Source organism: Oryx dammah, unplaced genomic scaffold, assembly GCF_014754425.2.
Source record: "Oryx dammah isolate SB20612 unplaced genomic scaffold, SCBI_Odam_1.1 HiC_scaffold_13, whole genome shotgun sequence".
NCBI lineage: Eukaryota > Metazoa > Chordata > Mammalia > Artiodactyla > Bovidae > Oryx > Oryx dammah.
In genome coordinates this window covers 15,203,699-15,228,352 of record NW_024070197.1, presented here as the reverse complement: position 1 = coordinate 15,228,352, position 24,654 = coordinate 15,203,699, and the positions used below count along the sequence as shown (strand labels likewise).

The 24,654-nt window shown below is 54.4% G+C and overlaps 3 protein-coding genes across 14 annotated transcripts; all 3 read left to right on the top strand.

The window, feature by feature from the left end:
* The first annotated feature begins 23 nt into the window (after nucleotides 1-23).
* On the top strand, nucleotides 24-3,807 carry MIA (MIA SH3 domain containing). Of its 3 annotated transcripts, none has more exons than XM_040252849.1 (5): nucleotides 24-1,159; nucleotides 2,515-2,586; nucleotides 2,677-2,810; nucleotides 3,288-3,398; nucleotides 3,716-3,807. In XM_040252849.1, exons 2-5 carry the CDS (start codon nucleotides 2,538-2,540, stop codon nucleotides 3,737-3,739), a joined length of 318 nt encoding a protein of 105 aa, XP_040108783.1. In that variant the 5' UTR covers nucleotides 24-1,159; nucleotides 2,515-2,537; the 3' UTR covers nucleotides 3,740-3,807. The 3 variants fall into 3 exon arrangements, with proteins under 3 accessions (XP_040108783.1, XP_040108782.1, XP_040108781.1); XM_040252848.1 differs by having other exon boundaries at nucleotides 2,439-2,586; XM_040252847.1 differs by having other exon boundaries at nucleotides 24-2,586.
* Nucleotides 3,808-4,534: 727 nt separating this feature from the next.
* Nucleotides 4,535-13,782, top strand: RAB4B (RAB4B, member RAS oncogene family). Of its 8 annotated transcripts, none has more exons than XM_040252820.1 (8): nucleotides 4,535-4,694; nucleotides 5,886-5,966; nucleotides 6,231-6,345; nucleotides 7,861-7,923; nucleotides 8,005-8,159; nucleotides 10,038-10,133; nucleotides 10,225-10,355; nucleotides 13,381-13,782. In XM_040252820.1, the coding sequence occupies exons 1-7, from the start codon at nucleotides 4,679-4,681 to the stop codon at nucleotides 10,338-10,340; spliced, it is 642 nt and encodes a 213-aa protein (XP_040108754.1). In that variant the 5' UTR covers nucleotides 4,535-4,678; the 3' UTR covers nucleotides 10,341-10,355; nucleotides 13,381-13,782. The 8 variants fall into 8 exon arrangements, 5 of the variants coding, with proteins under 5 accessions (XP_040108754.1, XP_040108757.1, XP_040108756.1 ...); XR_005723247.1 differs by lacking the exon at nucleotides 4,535-4,694 and adding an exon at nucleotides 4,701-5,339; XM_040252823.1 differs by lacking the exon at nucleotides 5,886-5,966 and having other exon boundaries at nucleotides 4,556-4,694.
* Nucleotides 13,783-15,229: 1,447 nt separating this feature from the next.
* EGLN2 (egl-9 family hypoxia inducible factor 2) lies at nucleotides 15,230-24,408 on the top strand. Of its 3 annotated transcripts, none has more exons than XM_040252774.1 (6): nucleotides 15,230-15,330; nucleotides 16,435-17,489; nucleotides 22,521-22,640; nucleotides 23,078-23,214; nucleotides 23,413-23,480; nucleotides 23,776-24,408. In XM_040252774.1, the coding sequence occupies exons 2-6, from the start codon at nucleotides 16,671-16,673 to the stop codon at nucleotides 23,829-23,831; spliced, it is 1,200 nt and encodes a 399-aa protein (XP_040108708.1). In that variant the 5' UTR covers nucleotides 15,230-15,330; nucleotides 16,435-16,670; the 3' UTR covers nucleotides 23,832-24,408. The 3 variants fall into 3 exon arrangements, with proteins under 3 accessions (XP_040108708.1, XP_040108710.1, XP_040108709.1); XM_040252775.1 differs by lacking the exon at nucleotides 15,230-15,330 and adding an exon at nucleotides 15,544-15,834; XM_040252776.1 differs by lacking the exons at nucleotides 23,413-23,480; nucleotides 23,776-24,408 and having other exon boundaries at nucleotides 15,242-15,330; nucleotides 23,078-23,218.
* The last annotated feature ends 246 nt before the right edge of the window (nucleotides 24,409-24,654 follow it).

The window sequence follows — 24,654 nt, the reverse complement described above, 5'->3', positions numbered from 1 at the left end:
CACATTGAGGGATTGCAATCTTGGGAAAATACAGAATAGTGTAGCATCACTGTCCAAACTTAAGTCACTTTTACTATTTTGGCAGATTTCTGTTTTGTCTCAAATCAGAATTCAGGGCAAGAAGTTAAAACCCAGGCTGCCAAGTACAGTTGGGCAGGTTCTATACTGCACAAGATGCTGCTTTTAATGGCACAGCATTCACTGTATAGACTCATGTTGATTGCGATAATTTTCTGACATGATAGAGTGTTAAGAAAGAGGTTTTTCTTTACCTTTTTCTAGACAAAAATGCCTTCTCTCATAGCAGGAGTCTCACAGAAACCACTCTAGGTACTTCAGGAAGAAAGGGAAGGAAAATGAGTATTCATGGAGTCATTGAAAGGATGGTAGGAATGGCAGTCTGGGTGGGAGATGCTGATTTCAACTTTGCAGCCCCCGATTGAACTGCAGTCTCTGGAGTTCAGGAAGAGGTCCCTGCTGCTGCTGCGGTGAGGGCCCGTGCTGACTTGATCACACACGGGAGATACCAGCCAGGAGCTTCGGGCAGGTGGCTGAGTCAGTCTCCCTCCAGTGCTGCAGCTGCAGTGGAGGCTAGAAGACGTGGTTTCTGGCTGGACAGTTACATGCCCAGCTGAAGCTGGAGAAGAACGGGAGATTGAACGGGGGACCTTCCTTAGCAGTCTGTCACAGATCTGACTTGACAATTTTTAAGTTGACTAAATGTGTGTGTGTGTATAAATATATATATATATATAGCTTAAAACCCTTTCTCACACCATATAGATAGCAAAATGAGATCCCTTGCCAGAAACAGAAAATTACCACAAAAATAAATACAATGAGGCACAGTGTTAAATTCTCCCTGGATGTCTTTTCCCGTGTCAAGGCTCTGAGCCCCAGCTTGCACCTCCTCTGCTCTCTCCATTAAAGAAGAACGACAGTGTTGGAAACGCTGAAGATTTACGGCACCACACGCACACTCCTTGTAGGATCTGAAAGATGGAAGCGGGAGGATGCTTGTCATCTTCACTACATCAAGTTATTGCAGACAGCACATGGCAACATGGTCTCTGGACAGTCCCCCCCAACTCCCACGATAGATAACTGATGTTCCCACTCTGAGCTTCATTTTCTTCCTGAGCTGTGCACCCCACCCCAGGTACTTAGCAAGCACTCAGTAAATTCCACAGATAACTTGCCAAGTACCTAATAAACAAGAAGTACTGTTATGGCATAGGATACGCAGTAGTAAATGAAACAGACAAGCTAATTTCAGATGCTGGGTTCTGATAGGAATAAAACTGACATGATGGGGTGATGGGGTGGTGGAGCTGGGGGGCAGTAACGGGTGATCAAGGGAAGCCTCTCTGGGAGGTGACATGAATAGAGCTATTTGATGCTTGCCTGGTACTTGGTGCTGGGTGTTGCGTGTGTGGAGATGGCTTAGGCCCAGTCTTTGACCAGGAGGAATCCTTCCCCACCCCAAGCCTGTGTTTGTCCATCTTCCCCTAAAACTAAAGTTTGGACTTGCTGGCTAGAGGTGAGAATACCTGAGGAACAAGATGGGTCTTCAGGCAAGTGGATCTCTGTGAAGCGTGGTTTTAGATAGACTTTGAGTTCACATCCTCTGCCACTCTTTCATTCTGGCCTTGGGCAACTGACAGCTCCAAGCCCAGTAGTGATGGATATGGGCCTACAGCCAGATCTAGCCTCTCCACTTACACTAACCTTGGACAAGTTCCTTAAGGCTCTGTGCTTCCATTTCTACCTAAAATGGGATTATGACGGTCCCCCTTCAAGTTGGTGCAGGGTATGTATTTGAGCTATTTAAACAAAAATATGCATGGTGAATTCTTTACTAAATAACTAGTATCCCAGATGAGAAAGGTGAGGCTCTGAGAGTAGTTTAGCGCAGTCAGGAAGTGGTTTCTGAGAAGAAATAGTGATCGTGGTTGGACATCGCCTAGCCTAAGGCCCAACATATAATATTCACTCCGTACTTGAGAGCTGGGGCTATTTCTGGCAATCAAAGGGCTGCCTTGTTCTGCTGCCCCTCAGCACAGGAAATTCCAAGGTGGTTTTTCCATACTGGCTCTTCTTGTTCTGTCTCCGGGGACAGAGCCGAGGGGCCTAGGTCTCCAAGCCAACTCAGAAAGGATGGAATTGAATATTTTAACCTGCCTGTCTGGGCCCCTCTGTTGAGGGGGGTGACTTGTTACTTGGAGTGGCCTGGGCTGCCTTGGGGCTCTCTGGGTATTTCCTTGTGCTGGCAACCCTCACCCTGTCGTTGAAATGGTTCTGCCTGGGTAGCAGCCTCTAGGTGGTGTGGGCGAAATCTGGGACTGGTTTAAGGAGGGGACCAGACCCAGAACACAGGTTTCCTTATGCTACTGCCGAGAGAGGGCAGGAGGAAACTAGAGACCCCATTCCTGCCTTAGCCACTGTCTTGCCCAGAGTCCATGATGGCTTGGTCCTTGGTGTTTCTCTGTGTCGTCTTGCTGTCTGCCTTCCCAGGGCCTGGTGCTGGGGGCCGCCCCATGCCCAAGCTGGCTGACCGGAAGATGTGTGCCGATGAGGAATGCAGCCGTGAGCCTTAGGGGTCCCGGGGGTGTGGAGGGCTTGGGTTGCTAGCCTGTGTGGAGGGTGCCTTCACTCCCTTCTATATTCCTTCTCCAGACCCCATCTCCATGGCCGTGGCCCTTCAGGACTATGTGGCCCCTGACTGCCGTTTCTTGACCATACACCAGGGCCAAGTGGTGTATGTCTTCTCCAAGCTCAAGGGCCGAGGGCGGCTCTTCTGGGGAGGCAGTGTGAGTCTTGGGAGAACAGGAGGAAAGGGTAGAGAGCTGGGGTGGGAGCGTACCGTACTTTTTTACCTACAGGGCAAATCTGAGGGAGTGAACTGAAATAGAGTCGGCAGGGGGTGGCTGCTGTGACCCACTTTATTTTTCTTTCTTCAGCAATTATTAGGGCATGTCCTATAGTGCCAAATTGCTATAGACACCGAAGGTATGATAAAGAATGACACTTTTATTCTAATGGAAGGAGACAAGCCATCAAAAATACCAACTCGTGTGTGCTGCTTTAAGAATTAGTATAAAGTGACTGGGTGACTAATTCACATGGGGTGGTCAGGGAGGATTTTCCAGCAGGTGGCTTTAAGCTGAGATTGGACTGACAAGGATGGAGCCAGCTAAGTGATCAGGGAGGAGCAAGTGTGCACAGGACTTGAGCAGGAATAAGCTTGCCATGTTCCCAGACCCTGGCTTTTAACTCCTCTTCCCCAGGTTCAGGGAGATTACTATGGAGACGGAGTTGCTCGCCTGGGCTATTTCCCCAGTAGCATCGTACGTGAAGACCAGACCCTGAAACCTGCCAAAACCGATGTGAAGACAGATGTGAGTATCTTGGGGGCTGGCAGGAATCGAGGGAGGACCTTTGGGTTGCAATGACAGGCAAAGATGCTCCTAACCTCTGCTCCCTGGCAGCCTAGCTGCATGCGCTGGAACAGACTCCCTGCCTTTTCTTATCTGAAAGATGAGTGATTTCTAAATCCTAGTTAGAGAGCTGCAGAGTTGAGGGCTCCAGGCTAATTTGCATAGCACTTGTGCAGCCAAACCTGGTCCCTGAGGCTGCAGCATTTGCTAAAACCACTAGATCCTTTGTGGTGTGACCACTGGTTTTCTCCCCACTGTTTCCCCTTTCTCTTTTTCAGATATGGGATTTCTACTGCCAGTGAGCTCAGTCTATGCTGTCAGTGCTGTTGTTTCTCCCCGACTTTATGCAAATACATCAGCCAAGTGCAAACTGGGTGTCTGTGGTCTTTGTGGTGTGGGGATCTAGAAAAAAATGTTTCTCCCAGGTTTCTGAATCTAGCCAATCAACCCACCAACTGTGGTGACAAAAGTAGTTGCTAGGCAGAGTTTCATGGACTGAAAGCTCTGCCCTAAGTTCGGTCGAGTTGGGCTCCTAAGCTTAGCTGTTACAGACAAATAAATGAGACGATGGAATAACTTAACAGTCAAATTGGGGAATTACAGTGTCCTCTCTAGACCAATAGGAGAACTATTGAACTGTTGGGAATGAGCCAATGGGACCATGAGGAAGACAAATCACAGAGTAGAGGTCTTCTGGGTTCTCTTGGAAGACTTTCCTCAGAAGGAGGTAGGAAGGTAATTTGTGTGTACCATCCCAGTTTTCACCCTGCTGCCTTTGAGATCAGTACTCCCAGCTCAAGGTAGTTCCTCTTCCAGGCTCTGTCAATCTTACACTTGTCCCTGTCTTTGCATTCGTATCCCCGCCCCCAAGTCCGCGCCTACCCAATCTGGAATCTCGACTCTGCCCCTGGGCTCCTGACCAAATCCGTTTCTGAGCTGGGCGAAGCATCTGTGGCACCACCAATCGCTCGTCTTGGTCCCGCCTGCTCCTCTCACCACCAATCTACGCCTTTGTCCCGCCCCTTACCTGCCGAGTCCTCCAATCCTGGCCTTGGGGAAGCGTTCCCTAGTATCCCGCAGCGTTAGCGGGTCGCGCCGGAGGGGGGTGGAGGCGGAAGTGGCGGCGCCGGCCCCGGGAGTAGGAAGGAGCCGGGGCTGCACCCCGAGCAGAGCGGCTGCCAGCCGAGGAGCAGGCGCGGCCGTGTCGCCATTTTGCGGCCCTAAGCGGCCGCGACCGAGTCATGGCTGAGACCTACGGTGAGGGTGGTGGGCGGACGCTGGGTCTGGGGTCTGGGCCCAGGAAGGATGCGGCCTGTGTATGGGGCGGGGCCTTATATATCAGGGGGCGGGGCCTGGTATTATGGGGCAGAGTCTAGAGGATGCTGGGAGGGGTTTAGTGGGTCTGAGGCTGAGCTTAGTTAATTTGGGCGGAGCCTGAGGGTCTGGGTTGTGGGCGAAATCTGGGGCGGGATTTGAGGAATGCAGTGAGGATGGGTCATGAAGGAAAGGATGATCCTTACTGTGTCTGGGCGGAGCCTGAGTGGACGGGGCGGAGCTGACTCTGAACGGCAAGGATCAAGCTTGATGGGCTGGGGGATACTGAAGGGATGCTCTGGACCCAGGAATTACCCTGGGAGAGGGCTGGAATGCGGTTGTGGGTGAGTTGTTCTTTAAATAGGGGGTGGGACTAGCGGGAAGGGGTGGGGCTTAAGCTTGAGACTAGCGGTAGTGCCTCGGACTGCGGGAGGGAAGGAGAGACAGAGTTGGAAAATCCGGATGTATGGATGGGTAGAAAGTGGGAGAACAGGGTGCAGTAGAAAGAACAATGGATTAGGAGTCAGAGGGAGATGCATTCTTTCAGCGAATAGAGAAAAGCCGAGGGAACAATGCAAAGACGCTGAGGTAGGGAACAGCTTGTCATCCTCACGGAGTAGACTGCTGACCAGAGGCTGGAGTGCAGTGAATGAATCAGAAAGTGGTAGGAAGCGAAGTTGTGGGGCGGGGTGGGGGAGTGGAGCAAGGACAAGATTGTAGTCCTTGATAAAATGGTTTTCAAGAGGCTTTAGCAAAGTAATAGTTACTTGGACTCTGGAGCCAGTTGGTCTGGGTTTGAATCCCAGCTGTACCTAGCAGTGGGATCTTGGGCAAGTCAGTTAACCTTTCAAGACCTCCGTTTTCTCATCTGGAAAATGGGAATAATTATTAGTATACCTCCTTCACAGAGCTTTCTTGAGGATTTAGTGAGTTGTTGATGTAAGTAAAGACCCTTACTTCTGCTGGGTATGTGGTAAGCGCTCTGCAAGAATTATCTGTAATGGTTGTTACCCACGGTTCTGTATCTGCTTGTGTCTGTTTCTCTCCCTGTAATTGTGATGTTCCCCTGGTTTCCATCTTTCCATGTCTTTCTCTCCGAATGGGTTTTTCTTGAATTTGGCTCCATCCGCTCAGACTTCCTCTTCAAATTCCTGGTGATTGGCAGTGCAGGAACAGGCAAATCATGTCTCCTTCATCAGTTCATTGAAAATAAATGTGAGTTTCTGGGAGTGGTTCTGGGTGCACTAAACCATGGACAGGGCCATGGTGGGGGCAAGTAGGCAGCTGTTGGGCAGGGGTGGGGCTGGCCTTAGGTACAACTTCAGTGCTGGCTGCCAGGTCCTTACTTTGGTATACACTCTTTGCGAGGTCCTCCTTGAGCCTCAGTCAACCCAGCAATGAGAATGGGTTTGCATAGGCCTCAGAGGACAGGGAATCCTCTGAGCGCCCTCCTGTCTCTTCTCTCCCTTCCACTCCCAGTCAAACAGGACTCCAACCACACAATTGGCGTGGAGTTTGGATCTCGGGTGGTCAACGTGGGTGGGAAGACCGTGAAGCTACAGATTTGGGACACAGCTGGCCAGGAGCGGTTTCGGTAGGTGGGCTGGGCTCCCAGTGAGAAAGCGGGGGGAAAGGGGAGGAGAGAGGAGAGAAAGAGGCATGCAGAGTTACCTGGAAACATAATGACGGGAGCAAGGACACACTCAGAGGGTGGGCAAGGTAGAGAGAGAGGGCAAGAGAGACTGTGATGAGCAGGTCTATGTAGTCAAAGAAAGAAGGTGTCTTGAAGAGAGGATGGCAGACAGACAAAAAGATTGAGAAGGAAGCATGATTAAGAGTGAGAGGGCCAGGGAGGGATGACCGACCCTAGCGAGACCCTATAGGATAGACCCATGTGGCTGAAAGGATGGAGACTTGTCTCCAGGGAGCAATAAGGCCTGGACAGGAGGAGATGCTTGGAGTGAGGCAAGGAGCAGAGAGTAACTGAAAATGACTGAAACAGAAAAGGAAAGTTGAGAGGTACAGACACTCAGGAAGGGAGAAAAAGAGACAGACTGAGAGAGAAGAGGCAGATGAGGACACTAAAATAGAGGTGAGAGACAAAGACAGAGAGAATGGGACAGGTGTGGCCAGAGAGATGGAGAAATGGATGTTTTTGGGGGACAGGGCAATGTGGAGGGCTCAGCACACAGTATGTCTGCAGAAAAGGTGATAGACACATGGAAACCCTGAGTGAGAAATAGCCAGCAGAGAGAAACGAGGAATCCAGTTTCTGGGAAAGGGTGGTCCCTGGTCAGCATTGAGTAGCTGCTGAGTTAATATTCATGCGAGAGTTCATTGTGTGAGCTGTCCAGAGACAGAGAGAGGATGGAGGAGAGAGAGGTGTGTGACTGCGCCAGGACGGCAGTACGTGTTCTATAAATGGTTGTGGTGTGATTGCATGAATTCCAGAGGGATCCAGCCTAGCGACACCGTGAGAAGCAGACAGTTAACCACCCTGGGAAAGGGGCCTCCCCCAAACAGCAGGAGAGGGCCAAGTGGATGTAGTTGCTTGGTGCTTGGCCAGGACTGGGCAAAGGGGAGAAGAGAGAAAATGTTGAATGAGTGGGAAAGGATGAATGAAAGGGAAAGGATGACAGAGCCAGAGCAACAGAGATGGAGAGAAACAGAGAATTAAAGACACACACACATACAAGAGACAGAACGGTACCTACCAAGGAAGAGATGCAGGAAGACAGGGACACAGAGAGTCAAAAGTAGGGAGAGGGGATTCCCTGGAGGCCCAGTGGTTAGGATTGGCACTTGCACTGTCGAGGTGCCCAGGTTCCATCCCTGGTCGGGGAACTAAGATCCTACAAGCCACACGATGTGGCCAAAGACAAAGAAATGGTAGGGAGAGACTGTGACAGAGGCAGGCAGCCAAGATAAAGACTGAGGGAAGTAGGCTACCAGTGGGAGAGACTGTGGTGAGACCCAGACTATGGCCAGGTTTAGGAGGAGGGGCCAGCAGCGCAGGGGGGCCTCCGAACCACCAGTCTCTCTCTGCAGAGGGGGGCAGTCTTGGGCAGACCCCAGCCTTGGGGGTGACTGGGTCCCCCTGGCCCCACAGGTCGGTGACACGGAGTTATTACCGAGGGGCAGCTGGAGCCCTGCTGGTATATGACATCACCAGGTGGGTGTGCGGAGCGGGCGGGGTGGGGCCCGGGCTGCCCCTGCTGCTGCACCTGCTCCCTCCTGGCTCCCTTTTCCACAGCCGGGAGACCTACAACTCACTGGCTGCTTGGCTGACGGATGCGCGCACACTGGCCAGCCCCAACATCGTGGTCATTCTCTGTGGCAACAAGAAGGACCTGGATCCGGAGCGCGAGGTCACTTTCCTGGAGGCCTCCCGCTTTGCCCAGGAGAACGGTGAGGGCTAGGTGGTGGATCAGTGGGGCAGGGGACCAGCAGAGGGATGAGGGGCATTCAGGGGGAGCCTGTGAGAGCCCCCCAGCTCTCTGTGGCTCTGCCCAGCAGGGCAACATGCAACTTTAGAGGTCTGCGTTCAAACCCGGGTGTTGACCATGTGCAGGCTACGTGACCACTCTGTTTCCCCATCTGGAACAATGGGTGCCCCCCGGACCACCTCCCTTAACTATTGCACACTCTGCTTCACAGATGGTTAAAGGCGGGGGGCGGTCCAGGGGAACTCGGCACGGCTTGGATGAATGGGTGCTTCATGAATGTTGGCTGCTAAGAAGGTTTCGGCCACCATGGGGAGGCAGCATAGAATATTGATGTAAGGTGGGGACTGTAAACTGTTGATGGCTATAGGGGACAGGCACACTTTGTGAATAAGGGAGAAGGGGCAGGGGAGACCCTCAGATTAGCAGGTACTGACATTAGGGGAATGGACAAGACTGACAGCCACATTGAAAGGTGTGCAAGTACGTTATCATCAAAAAGACCACAAATAACAAATGTCGGCGAGGATTTAGAGGAAATAAACCCCTGGTGCGCTGTTGTTGGCACCCCACGCCAATACTCTTGCCTGGCAAATCCCATGGACAGAGGAGCCTGGTGGGCTGCAGTCCATGGGGTCGCTGAGGGTCAGACAGGACTGAGCGACCTCACTTTCACTTTTCACTTTCATGCATTGGAGAAGGAAATGGCAACCCACTCCAGTGTTCTTGCCTGGAGAGTCCCAGGGACGGGGGAGCCTGGTAGGCTGCTGTCTATGGGGTCGCACAGAGTCGGACACGACTGAAGTGACTTAGCAGCAGCACGCTGTTGTTAGGAATGTACACTGGTGCAGCTACTTTTGAAAACAGTATGGCAGTTTCTCAGAAAACTAAAATTGAACTGCCGCATGACACAGCAATCGCACTCCTAGGTATGTATCTTTTAAAAAAACAAAAAACGGATTCAAAAAGATACCCCAATGCTCATAGCAGTATTGTTTATAATTGCTGAAATATGGAAGCAACCTCAGTGTCTATCAATGGATGAATGGATAAAGTGGTATATATGCACAATGGAATACTATTCAGCCATAAAAAAGAATGAAATAATGCCATTTGCAGCAACATAGATGGACTTGGAAGGTATTGCTAAGTGAAGTCAGTCAGAGAAAGAAATGTTGTTTGGTATCACTTATATGTGGAATCCAGAAAATAAACTAGTGACTACAACAAGAGGTATGCAGGTCTAAACTCATTTGAAAACATTGTGTTGGCCCACATCTGCTGATTTAGGGTCTGTCCATGTTCCTTCTTTTTTGTAACCTCTAGGTTTAGAGGATTTGCTATCAAAAAGATGTGGGTTTGAATGCTGGCTGGCTCTGACTTACTGTGAGGCCTTGTCACATGGCTAATGGGTGGACTATGAATGGGGCCTGTGCTGGATGGTGCTGGGGACACAGTGATGAAAGCAGCCCTGGGCCCAGATCTCATGGTCTCAGAGCCCAGGGCGGAGGGAGGAGGACCATTTCCAGAGAGTGACAGCCCAAAGAGCTCAGGGCTGGGAAGGGGGAGGCGAACGGGTCAATGAGAGCCCAGGGGAGGCGCCTGGTTCATCCTGGGAAGTCAGGAGGACTTCTTGGAGGAGGAGGTAGGAGCTGAGTTCTGAAAGAAGAGCTCAGTGGGTACCTGGGGAAGGGGGCTCTCATGGCAGGAAAACACATGTACGGAGGCCCGAAGTGAAGGCTTGAGGGACAGAATGAGAGGTAGCAGGTCAGACTCTGAGTGGAAACTGTAGACTGACTGAGGCCCTGACTGTCTTGAGTGTCTGTCCCCCTGCCCCCACCAGAGCTAATGTTCCTCGAAACAAGCGCTCTCACGGGTGAGAATGTGGAGGAGGCATTCCTGAAGTGTGCCCGCACCATTCTGAACAAGATCGACTCAGGTGAGACCCCCAACTGACTGGACTGGGAGTGGAAGGCAGAGCCCAGAGGTTTCCAGGGACTGGTCCTGACCTCTCCCCTCCCTCCTCCCAGGTGAATTGGACCCCGAGAGGATGGGCTCCGGCATTCAGTATGGTGATGCCTCCCTTCGCCAGTTGCGGCAGCCTCGGAGTGCCCAGGCCGTGGCTCCTCAGCCCTGTGGCTGCTGAGACCTGCAGAGTCAGGTGGGATTCTGGGGACCTGGGAGCTGCAGGGCTGGTCTCCCAGCAATGGGGAGGACAGAGCAGAGACAGCGACATAGAACAGGAGACACAACCAGGAAAAAGGGCCATCTTCCCAGACACGGGAGATCCACCCATTCTTCCCATCCCACTGCCAGCTCTCTGCCCTGCATGTCCGATCATCCTGCTCATAATTCCTCAAATGTCTGTTGAGCACCTACTATGTGCCAGACCCTGTTCACAGCATGGGGGATAACAGCAATGGGGAAAACAGACAAGAATGCCTGCCTTCGTGGAAGAGACAGACAAGAAACAAGACCCAGGAGCAAACTGTATAATGGCCAGAGAGATAAAACTATGGAGAAGAATCAAGGAGGGTGGGGAGGTGGAGGAGTGGATGGTCAAATGGGATGATGAGGGGAGGGCTCACTGAGAAGGTGACATTTGAGTAAAGACATTTGAGCAAAGGTTGTGTGGGGACCTGGGGGAAGAGTGATATAAGCAGAAAGAAGAGCCACTGCAAAGGCCCTGAGGTAGGGTCCTGCCTCCCCTGGGTGAGGAAGTCAAGGCCACTCCAGTGTGGCTGCAGTGGAGTGAGTGGATGTGTGTGTGGATTTGAGTGTATGTGTGCGCGTGTGAGTGTGTTCGGGGGTAGGTGAGCAGAAGATGAGGTTGGGGTGGGGGAAGCAGATGAGTGAGGCCTCGTAGGCCACGGGGAAGGCACTGGCTTATACAAGCAGAGAAGGGACAGGATCTGATTCAGGTGTTCATAGGGCCCCTCTGGCTGCAAACAGAGAGACTGCCGGGGGGCAGGGGGTGGGGTGGGCAGGGGTGGTTGCCCAGTGACCAGTGAGGAGGCTACTGCAAAGTCAAGACTGTGGTGGGCAGGACCAGGATGGGGGCAGAGGAGGGGTTGAAAGGTGAGTTAGGTTAGATCATCTTTGCCTCCAGGCGTGTCCCCTCTTGATGTAATCTCTGGGTCTTCCTAAAGTACAAATCTGCTTCTTCCCCTCTGTTCTTCTGGTAACCTCCCCCGCCTCCTCCAGGAAGCCTTGCTTGTTCCCCTATGCTTGGTCCAAAGTCCTTGGCAGGCTTGAAAGACTTGGTCCCATCCTCACCTCTCTGTAGGTGTCTACGTCTTGACAGTTCTTGTCTCTCTGCTTCAAACTCACTCGCCGCCACCCCCCACCCCCCACCCCCAGCCATTGGCAGCTTCAGGATGGCCTTGGAGCAAAGTGGTTAGACCTTGGACACAGGTACTTTGAGAGCAGGGCCAACATAATTTCCAGATGAATGGATTTGAGAGAGATGTGTCAAGGGTGAGCTCTTGGGGTGGAGCTTCTTTCCTTCCAGACCTCTGCATCAGCCCTGCCTGTCCTCCTACCTCCCTTCTCAGGCCAACTCCTGTTCATCATCAGGTCTCTGCTAAAATGTCTCTTCCCAAAAGGGGTAACTCTCTCTAGATAGGCAGTCTGCCTCTCCTTTTTATTATTATTCCTTTTTTTTTGGCTGTGCTGAATGGCCTGTTGGATCGTAGTCCTCCAACCAAGGATGGAACTCTCGCCCTCGGCAGTGAGAGCGCAGAGTCCTAACCACTGGACCACCAGGGAAGCGCCTGTCCCTCCTTTTTAAAGTGTTCAACTCTGTCCCCTCCGTCGTTATTTATGGTGTTTGTCTCCCCCATCTGAGAAGGTGACAGATCACAGACTCCAGAGCTGGGCTGCCTGCATTTATACTCCGACTCTCACTGCATAGTTGCGTGACTGTCGGCAAATTATTTAACGTCTCTGGGCCTTGGTTTCCTCATCTGTAAGTGGGGCTAATAATAGTACCTACCTCAAGTGAGTGTTGAGAAGATTAATTAAGTCATGTAAAGTGCTAAGAACAGGGCCTGACAGTCAGTAAACTAAAACTCAATAAACTAAAGACTGTTTATTATTTTTCTTCTTATCCAATTTAAGGACTCTGGGCTGTGTAGAAACAGATGGGTGTGTTCTCTTCACCTTAGGACATAATTTTGAGTCTGTTTCAGGGTTTTCTCAGTGAATCAAATCTAATAAGAGTGCATTTTCAAACTGTTGATTGCAATGTACAGGAGGAAATAGACTTTGTATGTTGTTCTAATGCAGTCACACACACAGAAAACTAAAACACACATTTCCCTCATACTAATATTCTTAAAACAGAGGTGAAATTCACATAAATTTAGCTATTTTAAAGTGTATAATTCAGTGGCATTTAGTACACTCACAAGGTTATGAAACCATCACCTCTGTCTAGTTTCAAAGCAATTTCATCATTCTAAAAGGAAACCCCATACCCATTAAACATTCACTCTCTGTTCCCCTTCCAGCTTCTGACCTTATACCCACTTACTTTCTGTGTCTGTGGACCAACATTATTATGTATGAAGCACTCTGGTATTTTTTATTTTATTCTGTTTCAATGAAAAATTGCTCAAGGCCCACCAAACTGATTTCCCACCCCACTAATGCATTGGAATCACCTGGAGAGCTTTAAAAACTACTGATGCCTGAGCCTTACCCCAGAGATTCTGAAGTGATTGGGGTATTTCTAGAAGCTCGCAGGTAATGCTGTCTTCAGATAACCACAAAGCAAGAACTGATTGTCAAATAGATCTCTGACTTGGAAAACCCTGGAATGAGACCTAGAGTTGAGGTGGTCCAGGAACATAGAGGAATGAGACCTAGAGCCAGGGTGGTCCAGGAACATAGAGGAACACAGAGATACAAAGGTGGGGACACAGAATGTAGACACCAAGACACCCCTCTACAGACTCAAGGAGACAGCTCTCTGAGGCAAATACACAGGGGAATGCGGGTGCCCTCAGAGTGAGAGCCGCACATTACCTGCAGACAAGAAACAGAAAGTCAGAAAATGTAGCAAGTTAGGGAGAAAAAGTATAGACAGAAGGGCACAGATAGGGCAGGAAGATACCCAGAAAGGAGACAAAGCTGCAGCTGACAGACCCGGGATCCCCCCAGTTCACCGCACACTTTTCTTGCAGCTCACCTGCTCTCCAGGACCAGCCCTGTCCTTCCGTCTGGGGCCCAGACACAGGCCCTGGGAGGCCAAGCCCCTCACCTGCCCTGGCCCCAGAGAAGCTGCCCTGCCACCGGTCTCCCTTCCCTGGCCTGGTGGGGCCTGGCTGAGGGGCAAGACTGAGCCATGGGGGAAGGGGGATTCTCTCCGTGCCTGCTGCTGCTTCCTCTGTCTTGGCTAACCCCTGTTTTCCCTGAGCCCCTAACTCCTCTTTGAGCATACTCAGAGAGTTCACAAAGCCTGAGACCAGGGCCATTTGGCCTCAGCATCCCTGGCCCTGCCATTGCGAGTACGTGTTATTTATTACCTGGAGGCCTGTCCTGTTCCAATTCCCCCCACCCCCCATAAAGCATTGTTTACACCTGTGTCATAGCCTCTGTCATTTTGGGGTGGTGGGGAGGGAAGGGAGGCAGATGAGGTCCCTGATTATGTTTGGATCCATGTTTTAGGGTTGGACATGGTGTGGGGTCCACCATGACTCCATGGCTCAGGTGTCTGTTGTGGAGGAATTTTGCCCACATATGTAACACGTGGGTCCCTTTGTTTGTGGTGGGTGTGAGGGATCTGTAGGAATGAGTGCTGTTTGTGTGTGTGACGCTTTGCTTGTGAGTGCTCTGTGCCCTTGGTGATTGTGTCTACAAGGGTGATGTTGTTTGGGACACTGAGGCTAGGGAATGAGAATTCAGGCCTGTGGGTGAGCCCTGGGTCTGCTCAGTGGGTGATACTTATGCATTTCTGATGCCTGAAAGTCTGAGGCAGTGTCTAGTTAGTGCTTGACTGTGCATATATGCCCCTGAGATCTGTGTGTGTTTTGGTGTGTATTTGGCTCTATTGACACACCTGTGTGTGACCATGAACCCTGTGTGTGCCCCTGAAGACTGTGTGGGCTTCTGTACTACCCTAACCCCCATGCATACTTAACATCAGTGTGTTACCTCCTGTGTCCAGGTGGACCGCTGACACCCGCACCGGCTCTGCCAGGGACTGGTGCAACCCACTGAGGACACTCCCAATGGCTCTCCCTCCCCCAGGCTGGCCTTAAACCGTCCTCAAGGGAGGCCCGAGTCCCTGCTCTGCCTGGGGCTGGTGGAGGGGGCGGGGCATTTTAAATGACCTCATCTGCATTTTATCCCCCTAGGTCAGGTCGTCCAGACTGTTCAAAAGACTCTTGAGATAGTCATGCCAGTGTCTTCTCTAGCTTTCCTAGCTGGTTTTATTCGGACTCCACACAGTTGTCCCGAAGAGGCAGGGCAGAGCGGGTCAGAACCTCCACATCCCTTCTAGTCCTCTCTCCCTTCTCTCAAGGACGTTGCGCTTTTTTCTTCTTTATAAAATGTCCCTATGTAAATTACTTGCTGTCGAGAAATTTACATACATTTCCCAACTATTTGCCCAGACGCTTTTCTGTCCTAATCTTGGGCTGTGAGAAGGCGGGGCTGTCCATGTTAATAACATCCATGATATACATGCCACTCCTAGACTCCACTGCTCATCCTCCCGCAGCGTTCTCTGCTCCAAGGAGACGGGCCGGTCTATGTAAATAGGCTAATTTACATGCCCCTCCCACTCGCTTGGTGTCGTATACGAGCCCCCCCAACCCCAGCCCTATCCGGCCCTTCCTAACTGCGTTCCTCCTCTCGCACAAAAGGGGCGGGGCGGAGGGCGCAAGAAGCCCGGCGTCACCGTCGGATCCATTTCTTTCCCCTTTTCTCCTGGGAGAGGGTGTTCCGAACTCCGTCGCCCCGCCCCGCGCCGCTCGCGCCTGCGCCTGTTCATCTCCGCCCGGACGCGGTCACGTGTCCACCGGGCGAGGCGGGGGCGGGGCGTCGCGGGTGGTGGGGGCGGGGTATGGCGCGCTGTGCGGCGCAGGGCGGCTGGCACAAACGGCGGCGCCGGGGCCGGAGGAAAAAGCTCGGTGAGGAGAGCCCGCGAAGGGAAGGGAACGAGGCGGATAAGGAGTTGGAAGTCGGGCGCCGGCGCGAGCCGGGCGCGGTGTCGGGGCGCGCGCCTGGCACTCCGTGGCGTTGCGCCGCGACCCCGGGGAGGGGAGGGGAGGGGACGGGAGGGGAGGGGAGGGGATGTGGGGGTGGGGCGTGGGGGAGGGAGCGCGCGCCGAGCACGTCGAGCGCCGGCCGTTGGGGGTGTTGGGGTGGGAGCCGGGAGCGCGCGTCGGGCGTAGCGGGTGGGGAGGGGAGGGGACACGGGGTCCCAGCAGTCCCTAGGCCTTGCCTTCGTGTCCTGCTGCGCCCCGAGGGGCCTCAGGGCCCGCACCGGAGGGACTGGGGAGGGCGGCTCTTTTTCCCCGCCTCGTCCTGTCCCCGAGTGCGTGAACCCTCCTCCACCCTTCCCTCTGTCGCCGTGGACCCTGCTCCCACGGCTCCCTTCCGTCTGTCCGTCTCAGGACCTCCCTTCCGTCTGGGTGTGTGTCAGCCCCTAACGGGCTTTCCTCCTGTTGGGCTCGGGTCGACCCCTCCACCTGGTTCTGCCCGGCTGTGTCAGGCCCACTCTCTCTCCTCTTCTTCGCTCTATTATTTTTCTGTTCGGGATTCCGCCCCCGCCCCGACCGCCACCAGTTTCCACTGTCTGTAGACCCCCCCTTCCTTCTGTGTTTTCCAGGCTGATCCGCCCCCCTCCCCCCAGTCCTCCCCGTTTGTTACTATCTTCGAGTTCTCACTCGGCCATCCTTTTCTACTAAGAGTCTCTTCCTTTACTTCTTTTTTGTTTGTGGGTCTGGGTGTGAGGATGTATTTCACCCGTAGCCCCCACTGCAGTCCTTTGGCTGTGGGTCACCTACCCAGCCTCACTTCTCCAGCTGTCCCGCTTATTGCCCCTTGTCTTTTCGTGACTCCCCGCAAGTCCCAGAGTCCCCGCCGCCCCCACCCCCCCTCCCGCCATGACCTCAGGTTTTGGGGTCTTTGTAGCTAAGTCTGTCTTGCTCTCTACTGCCCCTACTGCCCCCACTCCCCTCTAGTGCACTTGCCTGTGTAGCTCTTCTCACCTTCCTTTTTTTTCTCTCCAGCCACTGTGACAGGTCCTTTCCCAAGCCCCTAGGGACAGCAGAGGACTTGGGGACCAGCGAGCACCCCCAGGGCGAGAGAAAAGCCTCTGCCACCTGCCCTGCCTCATCCTGCCCCACGCCAGGCCCAGCCGCCCCGGCCCCCGGCTGCATCAAGTGGAGGAGGAGGAGGTGGAGGAGGGTGGCACCATGGGCCTGGGCCGTGCCCTCCACGCCCGGGGGATGAAGACACTGCTGCCATGGACAGCCCGTGCCAGCCCCAGCCCTTGAGTCAGGCTCTCCCTCAGTTGCCGGGTTCGGTGTCAGAGCCCTTGGAGCCTAGCCGGGCCAGGATGGGGGTGGAGAGTTACCTGCCCTGTCCCCTGCTGTCCTACCACCGTCCAGGAGCGCCCACTGAGGCCTCGGCAGGGAGTGGGACTCCCAGAGCCACAGCTACTTCCGCCACAGGCAGCCCCCTGCGGGAGGGCTTCGGTGGGCAGGATGGCGGCGAGCTGCGGCCGCTGCAGAGTGAGGGTGCTGCGGCACTGGTCACCAAGGGGTGCCAGCGGCTGGCAGCCCAGGGCGCCCGGCCTGAGGCCCCCAAACGGAAATGGGCAGAGGATGGTGGGGATGCCCCTGCACCTAGCAAGCGGCCCTGGGCCAGGCAGGAGAACCAGGAGGCGGAGGGGGAGGGCTGCAGCAGTGGCAGCAGTGAGGCCAGCGCCGGGCTGAGGGAGGAGGTGCTGCCCGCGGCGCCCGAGCGCCTGGCCCTGGACTACATTGTGCCCTGCATGCGGTACTATGGCATCTGCGTCAAGGACAGCTTTCTGGGGGCGGCCCTGGGTGGCCAAGTGCTGGCGGAGGTAGAGGCCCTGAAGCGGGGCGGGCGCCTGCGAGACGGGCAGCTTGTGAGCCAGCGGGCTATCCCGCCACGCAGCATCCGTGGGGACCAGATTGCTTGGGTGGAAGGCCATGAGCCAGGCTGCCAAAGCATCGGTGCCCTCATGGCCCACGTGGATGCCGTTATCCGCCACTGTGCTGGGAGGCTGGGCAGCTACGTCATCAATGGGCGCACCAAGGTGAGGCCGCAGAGACCTGCTGTGAGGAGTGGTGGGACGGGGCCCCCCCAGGCACTTGGACGCCTGTTGTTCTGAGCATCAGTGGGTTTGGGGACAGGCTTCTGGGGTCACAAAAGGGTTTAGGCAGCCCTGGTGCAGAGAGTGTCAGAGCTCACTGTGGGCTCTTGTGCCCTGTGGGCCTTAGTTTGTGCACCTGCAAGCTGTGGGTTTGGCCCATAGTCACCGGGATTCTTGACCTTGCCGGGGATCCTCTCAAAGAACCTAAAGAGAGGTGTCGCCATTCGTAGCCCCGCATCTGTGTCTGAGCCCTCGTGGGGTCAGCAGCCTCGTGATGTCTGTTCATGGGCCTTAGAGCAAGTGGGCAAGGTTTGTGTCTCCGTCTGTCTGCCCATCTTGTGTTCTTCCTGTTCCCTTATTTTTTCATCCATCCAAGTGTATCTAGTCCATCCTGTCCACTGTGCGTGTCTTGTCTGTCTAGTCTGTCTCCCAGGTAGGAGAACTGGGAGGGGTAGGTGGCAGTGGTGAGGCCCATGCCAGGCTGAGGGAAGATGCCCACCATGCCTGGTGCTGGGCTGCCCTGCACCCTGTATGCCATACTGTGACGTCTGCCTCACGCCGGCTTCCCGGGGTGGCCGTGCGCTGGCTCAGGTGGAGGTCACGACCCCATCTCGCCCATCCTGCCCCATCCTAGCCCGTGTCCTCCATCTCTGTTCTGTCCGTCCCTCACTTCATCCCTGTCTGGCTCTAGTCTGTTTACTGGATCTTCTGCCTTTGGGTCTTCTCTTGATCCCCTTTTTTTGTTTTAGAGTAGTAGTTTTTTTTTTTTTTTTTCTTTAAATCTGCTCGAAACCAAACCCTGTCTTAAGAAAAACGCTCATTTGATTGGAGTTTATGGGCAGTCATCAGGGCCTTCTGGGCCTCCAGCTGCCCATTCAGGAATCTGGGGTCAGGAGCCCGGCACAAGACAATAGTCCATAGGACCTTTCAGCCTGCCAACACATGAATTGTCTTTCATGGAAGGGTGTGAGGGCCCTGGCCTGGAGTTCATGGTGTGGTGGTGGTTGGACAAGGCCCTGTAGGGAGTGCCCGCTGCCCTGCACCAGCGATGCCTGGCTGACGGCACGGCTGTATTCTGCCCTGCAGGCATGAGGCTGTGCTCCTGGTGTCCCCACCCTCCTCCCTCAGATCCCATCTTGGGTTCTGCCTCTGCTGCTTTCCTCTCAGGCAGAAACTGGCTTAGGGACCAGGGCTCCCCCCAGGCTGAAGCCATGCTGGCCTCCCCACCCCAGCTGGAATTTGTCCCACTTTGCTCTGCCTCCTGTTACCTTGGTAGTGGAGAGTCAGAGGCGGCCCTTCAGGGGCAGGAGGTCAGTGGGAATCTCCCTAGCCACAGTGTGACCAGCACATTCTCCCCAGGGTCACCCATCCTTACAGGAGGGAGGTTAGGGGGAGACCACAAGAACAAAATAGCCCAAGGCGGGATACTTCTCTGAACCTCAGTTTACTTATTACAGGATAGCAAAACCAGGTTAACTGCCTAGCTAGTCTATGGCCATTTTAGGAGGGAAAGGAGAATACGTGAATCTCCTCTCCTTTGGTGCCTTGGATGTGGTTGGAAACGGCCCTGGAGGGGGTGGGTGGCTGGGGGTTGAGACTTTTTTAGCCCTAGGAGGTAAGAACAAGCCTGGCTGGACTGAGAAGGGAGGGGAGGAGCCAGCCCAATCACTGGAGTTCCTCTCTGACCCTCCCCTGCCCCAGTGAGACAGCAACTTCAGCTTCCTCACCTTCACAGGGCAATATCTGGGTTCTGCCCCAGGCTCCAGAGTAAGATGGGGTGGGGTGCTGAGATGCGGGGTGGCCACAGTGGTGGTGGGGCTCAGGTCACAGTGTGGCTGTGGCCAATCACGCCTGCCTCTGTGCTTCCTGAACTCGCCCCCTGTGTTCCTCTGCCTTCCTCCTCCCTGGTTCTTCTGCTCAGCTGACCGGCAGGTGGGAGGGAATTGGATTTGCACTGGCTTCAAGGACTACTATAGGGGTCCCGGGGAGGCCCCTTTAAGACCAGTTTGGAGGTGGGGCCTGCTGCTGTTGGCTCAGTCCTGGGATTCTGACTTGGGGTGGGTGGGTGGGTACTGTGTGTGTGTGCTTTGTGGGGCTCTTGGCATGTTGCTTCTAGCTGTCCGTTATCCTAGCAGCCCCTTCCCGGAGATGGAAGTGTAAAGAACACGTTTGCTTATTACTCTGCTTGCTGTCCCTTTCCCTTGTGGGAGTGGGAAGTAGATGCTTCTCAGGCCAGAGGATGCTTACCCCACCCCCCACTCCCAGGTGAGTATCTGTGGGGGGAAGAGTGGGGCCTTAAAGGGCCTGTCTCTGTGTCTAGCCTGACACAGGAGTCCTGCTTCATGAAAGACTACAGTGTGTGTCCCTGCCTGCACGGTGGGAGGTCCTGTGAGGAGGCATGGGCAGGACACATGGAGGCCCGGAGACCCAGAAGAAGAGTGCTTTCAGTCAGCAGCTCCCTTCTTGGCCCTAGGGAGCCTGGCCTGGCCGTGGGGGCCAGTGCTGGGTAAACAAGTGCCTGTGCTGATTTCACTTTGAGGGGGACGGCAGGGGAAGTGGGCCCAGGTGCCTTCAGTTAGAGGCCTCCAGGTCCCGAGACCTGACTGCCAAGGGGGACCGGTGGAAGAGTGTTCCTGGCAGGTGCAGAAGCCCGGGGGTGAGCTCAGCCTGCTCAGGGAAGAGGCAGGAGGACTGCGAGGCCAGAGGTGGTTGGGGAGGCTGGTGGCCTTGGAGGCTGTGGTCAGGAATTTGTGTTCTCTGGGGATGCAGTGAGGAACTTGAAGGGATTTGAGCTGTGGTGAGGGGCAGTAAAGGGTCTCTGGCAGCTGTGTGGGGATGGTATGTGGGGGAAGAGGTTTCAGCCCTGGACCCCTTTGCTCACCCCATCCTCAAACAAAACTGGCAAATTCTCGGCTTGGATTCTCACTGGGGAGGGCTTGCCTGTCCCTAATCAGTGACTCACTGGTTCAGGCCACCCCCCATTCTGGCCACAGCCAGGGATCCTTTCGTCGCGGTGAAGTAGTTGCTTGGAGCACTGACCTGTCTGCAGGGAGTGAGCGGTGCAAAGAAAGTCCTTTGGAACCTGGGGCTGTGGGGGCCAGGACCTTGCCCTCATGTTGCCAGAGAGAGAGGTGCCCCACTGGGTAGCCATGGTGGTGGCAGTTGTCCTGGCCTCTTGCCTGGGGCAGGTGCTGTGGTGGGCCAGGTGCACACGTTTAACACAGAGCAGCTTACTCTCCGCGCTGGGGTGAGCCCCGGGGAATAATAAGCTGGGAGGAGGCCGAGGGGTTGAGTCAGCCTGGCCTGCCATGGAGTGCCTGGCAAGCCTCCTGGTTTTGGCAGCAGGTGCCGATCTTTTCGATTGGGAATGTTTACCTCAGGGCTGTGGCAGATGGCCATGGCCCCCAGGTGTAGCTGAGCATTATGAGGAGCAGGGGCCAGCGGAGTCTGTCCTGGCATCACTGTGGGTGGAGGGGTCAATACAGAGGGTCCCCAGACGGGGAGCTTCATGCCAGTGCTCCCTTATTGACCTTGTCAGCCTTCCCAGTGGCTGTGGGCAGAGGACAGGACAGGGACCTTTCACATTTCAGCCTGTGCTTTAACTCGTGTCAGGCACCATCCCGGGTGCTTTCCCAGACATTTATGTCTCATTCAGCAAGCTATGAAGTAGTTACACTCCAATTCAGGGATGAGGAGCCTGAAACAAGAGTTCAGCCCAGTCCCCTGCCCAGCATCACAGCTCTTGAGGCCTCAGTGAGACCAGTGAACCCAGGGGATAGCTCTGTGGGAACACTGGGCCTTTCCCTCACACCATACCTGTCATTTTGTGCGTACAGGCCTGGAGTGGCCAGGCCCAGAGCTCAGCAGGGTTAGGGCTGGCTTGGGCAGCAGCAGCAGTCAAGGAGAGAAAGGGGAACCCGGTGGCTAGACCTCTCCATATAGAAACCATGGCCTGGGATGAGGCCTAACTCTTAGGTCTGTGGGGGTCAGGAGCCCCAAAGTCATATTCTCGGAGGGGTTCATGCTACTGCTGTGAACAGGAGCTGTTTGTTATCCCCGTTTGACAGATGAGATGGATGAGGCATTTGAGGCCCAAAGTGACTTAGCAGCAGTAGCAGATGATGAGACTGTCCAGGGCTACTTGACAGGTTATCCTTGGAACTGATTAGATCTCAGGTTCTAGTCATGTTACAGGTTTTGGTACTGTTCACATGTGTAGGAGACTGTATCTAGCAGATACTCTTTGCCGTTACGATCAGTGCTTCTCAACATTGTGCAAATTAGAGTTACCTGGGAACCTTTAAAAATTCCAGGCTGCACCTGAGGCCAAGTACATCAGAACCTCTGAGGTGGGCCTGGGCATCAGTGTCCCAGGTCATTCCAACTCTACAGCTCTGGGAGAGAACTCATGTGGGGCTTTGAGGCCACATCCCTGTATACCACAAAATGTTTAAGTAACATTTAAATTGGTTTTATTCTACTGAAATGTTTGAGTTTGGGATCGGGGTTATCTTTTAAAAAACCAAACCCTCAGTCACTGAGCTGCGTCTTGGTTCCACACTCTGGGCATGTATATGCTGTTCAGTTGCCAAGTTGTGTCCGACCCTTTGTGACCCCGTGGACTGCAGCATGCCAGGCTTCTCTGTTCTTCACTGTCTCGAGTTTGCTCAAATTCATGTCCATCAAGTCAGTAGTGTTATCTAACCATCTCAAACTCTGTGCCCCCTTCTTTTGCCTTCAGTCTTTGTGTGCCTCGTGTGTGTGGGAAGTGGGCTCTTGGGGCCAGGAGCTGAGGTTTCTTGTGGATAGAGGCTTGGTTAAAAAGGAACGTATGGGTGCTGGAACCCTTGGAGCCCCCAGGACCCTTGAGGAGAGGTGAGGGGCTGAAAGAGGTGAGAAAGAGGAGGTAATGGCTGGCTTGCTCAAAAGTCCCTGCCTGCTCGCCGCAGTAAACCCTGTCTCCATCTCTGCCAGGCCATGGTGGCATGTTACCCAGGAAACGGGCTGGGGTACGTGAGACACGTGGACAATCCCCATGGCGATGGGCGCTGCATCACCTGTATCTATTACCTGAATCAGAACTGGGACGTCAAGGTAGGATGGTGGGCTGGGGCGGCGTTCACCCAGAGGCTTTTCCTCTCCCCGCCCAGCTGCTCGTATGGTCCTGGTCCTCTTCTCAACCCACTGGGGGGCGTTGTAATCTTTTAGGGGCCCTTCCTGGAAATGGCACCTCCTTCCAGCTGTGTGGTGGTGACTCCTGGTGTTGGGTAATGGTGCAGTCTGCCCAGCCCCCAGCCTAAGGAGCACTTCCCCCGCCCCATTTCCTGTCGTCTTTAGTAGCTTCCTGCCCGTTTCCATGGTGATGCAGACCCTGGGTTGTCATTCATTTTCAGAGTCTGAGTGGTGGGAGGGAGTGATACATGCAGTTACTATGCCCCCTGGCGGGCCCTTGTGGGTTGGCTCTGCAAGGGGAGGTGGGGTTCCAGGCAGTGCTGGCCAGCCTCCTGCCTCATCCTCTGGCCCGCCCTCAGGTGCATGGCGGCCTGCTGCAGATATTCCCTGAGGGCCGGCCCGTGGTAGCCAACATTGAGCCCCTCTTCGACCGGCTGCTCATTTTCTGGTCTGATCGGCGGAACCCCCATGAGGTGAAACCAGCCTATGCCACCAGGTAGGATCCATATTTCTGGGAATGTGACCACCTACTCTGCCTGCATTAGCAGTCTTGTCAGACCCCTGGAGTGACTAGGAAGTGACGGGATGCCAAGACGGAGGGCGGGGCGGGGGGCGGGGCGGCTGAGGGGGTGGAGATAGTGGGTGGGATTAACTGTGATCTCTAATGGCCCTCTGGGGCTGCTCTCGTCCCCAGGTACGCCATCACTGTCTGGTATTTTGATGCCAAGGAGCGAGCAGCAGCCAAAGACAAATATCAGCTAGGTACCTGCTTCCCAAATGGTGACCCGCCTCTTAAGTCCTTCCTGTTGCATGTACTTCTTTAGGCCTCAAGCTGTCTCATCAGTCTCTGATGAACCTCATCATCTCTTGATGAATCTCAAGTCACTGAACCTTGCAGCTCGTTTTTCCCCATCTTTGCCTGCCTTCCCTAGACAGTTGACTCACCTGGTGTCCCCAGCATGAGCCCCTCTCTTCTGATACTCTCCCAATCTTCCCAGTTTCCCTTGGCCTCTGTTCCTTCCCGATGACTCAATCCCCTGTCCCTCTTCCTCCCCAGCATCAGGACAGAAAGGTGTCCAAGTGCCCGTGTCACAGCCGACTACACCCACCTAGTGGCCAGTCCCAGAGCTGCATGCACAGACAGCTTGCCCTGGCTTCAGGAGAGCCCTGGGCCCCGGTGCTGCCCGTCTCGGTGCCTGCTCCTTCCCCGCCACCACCACTGCTTCTGACCTTGCCTCCGTCCTGCCTGGTGTGGAGGGCTCCGTCCATTGCTGAGAACCAAGGAGGAGGAGAGACCTCTACTGCCCTGGGATGGGGACGGGGGTTGTGTCCTGGACAGGAGCCAGTGTTGGGGCCTTCCGTTACTGGAGCTGGGGGCCTGTGTCCTGCCCTGTCTGGTCATGCCCCTCTCAGGTTTGGAGAGCTGGAAGGAGGCATCGCCACCTCCCGCCAGGACGCAGGATCTGGGGTTGGGGTGAGTCATGGCCTCTTGCTGGCAAAGGTTTGTGGGGGAATATCCCCAAGTCCCCCACACCTCCAGCCTGGAATGTGAAGTGACTCCCCAACCCCTGTCATCATGGCACCTTTTGGACTAGGCTGCCACTGCTTGGGCAGGATAAAGGTGCTGGGAGGAGCATGGGTGTGCAAGTCCTATCAGCCAAGAAATAAAAGTTTACCTCAGAGCTGCATATAGCTGACTCTCTTGCTCCCTCTTTTTGAAAAGAGTCCTCCATCTGCAGTTCAGGCTTTTATTGACCGAAGAGGGTAAGGAGTTCTGAGAGCCAGTGAGCTGAGCTGAATCTGCCTTCAGCGGGCCACGAGGCGGAGCTGGAAGGCTGGGGGCACGTTGCCCGGGCCAGTGCACTGCGGGGTGAGGTCTGTGTCGGAGTGGCTCCCCACAGGGAGCAGGAAGAACCACAGTAGAATGGAGGTGAGG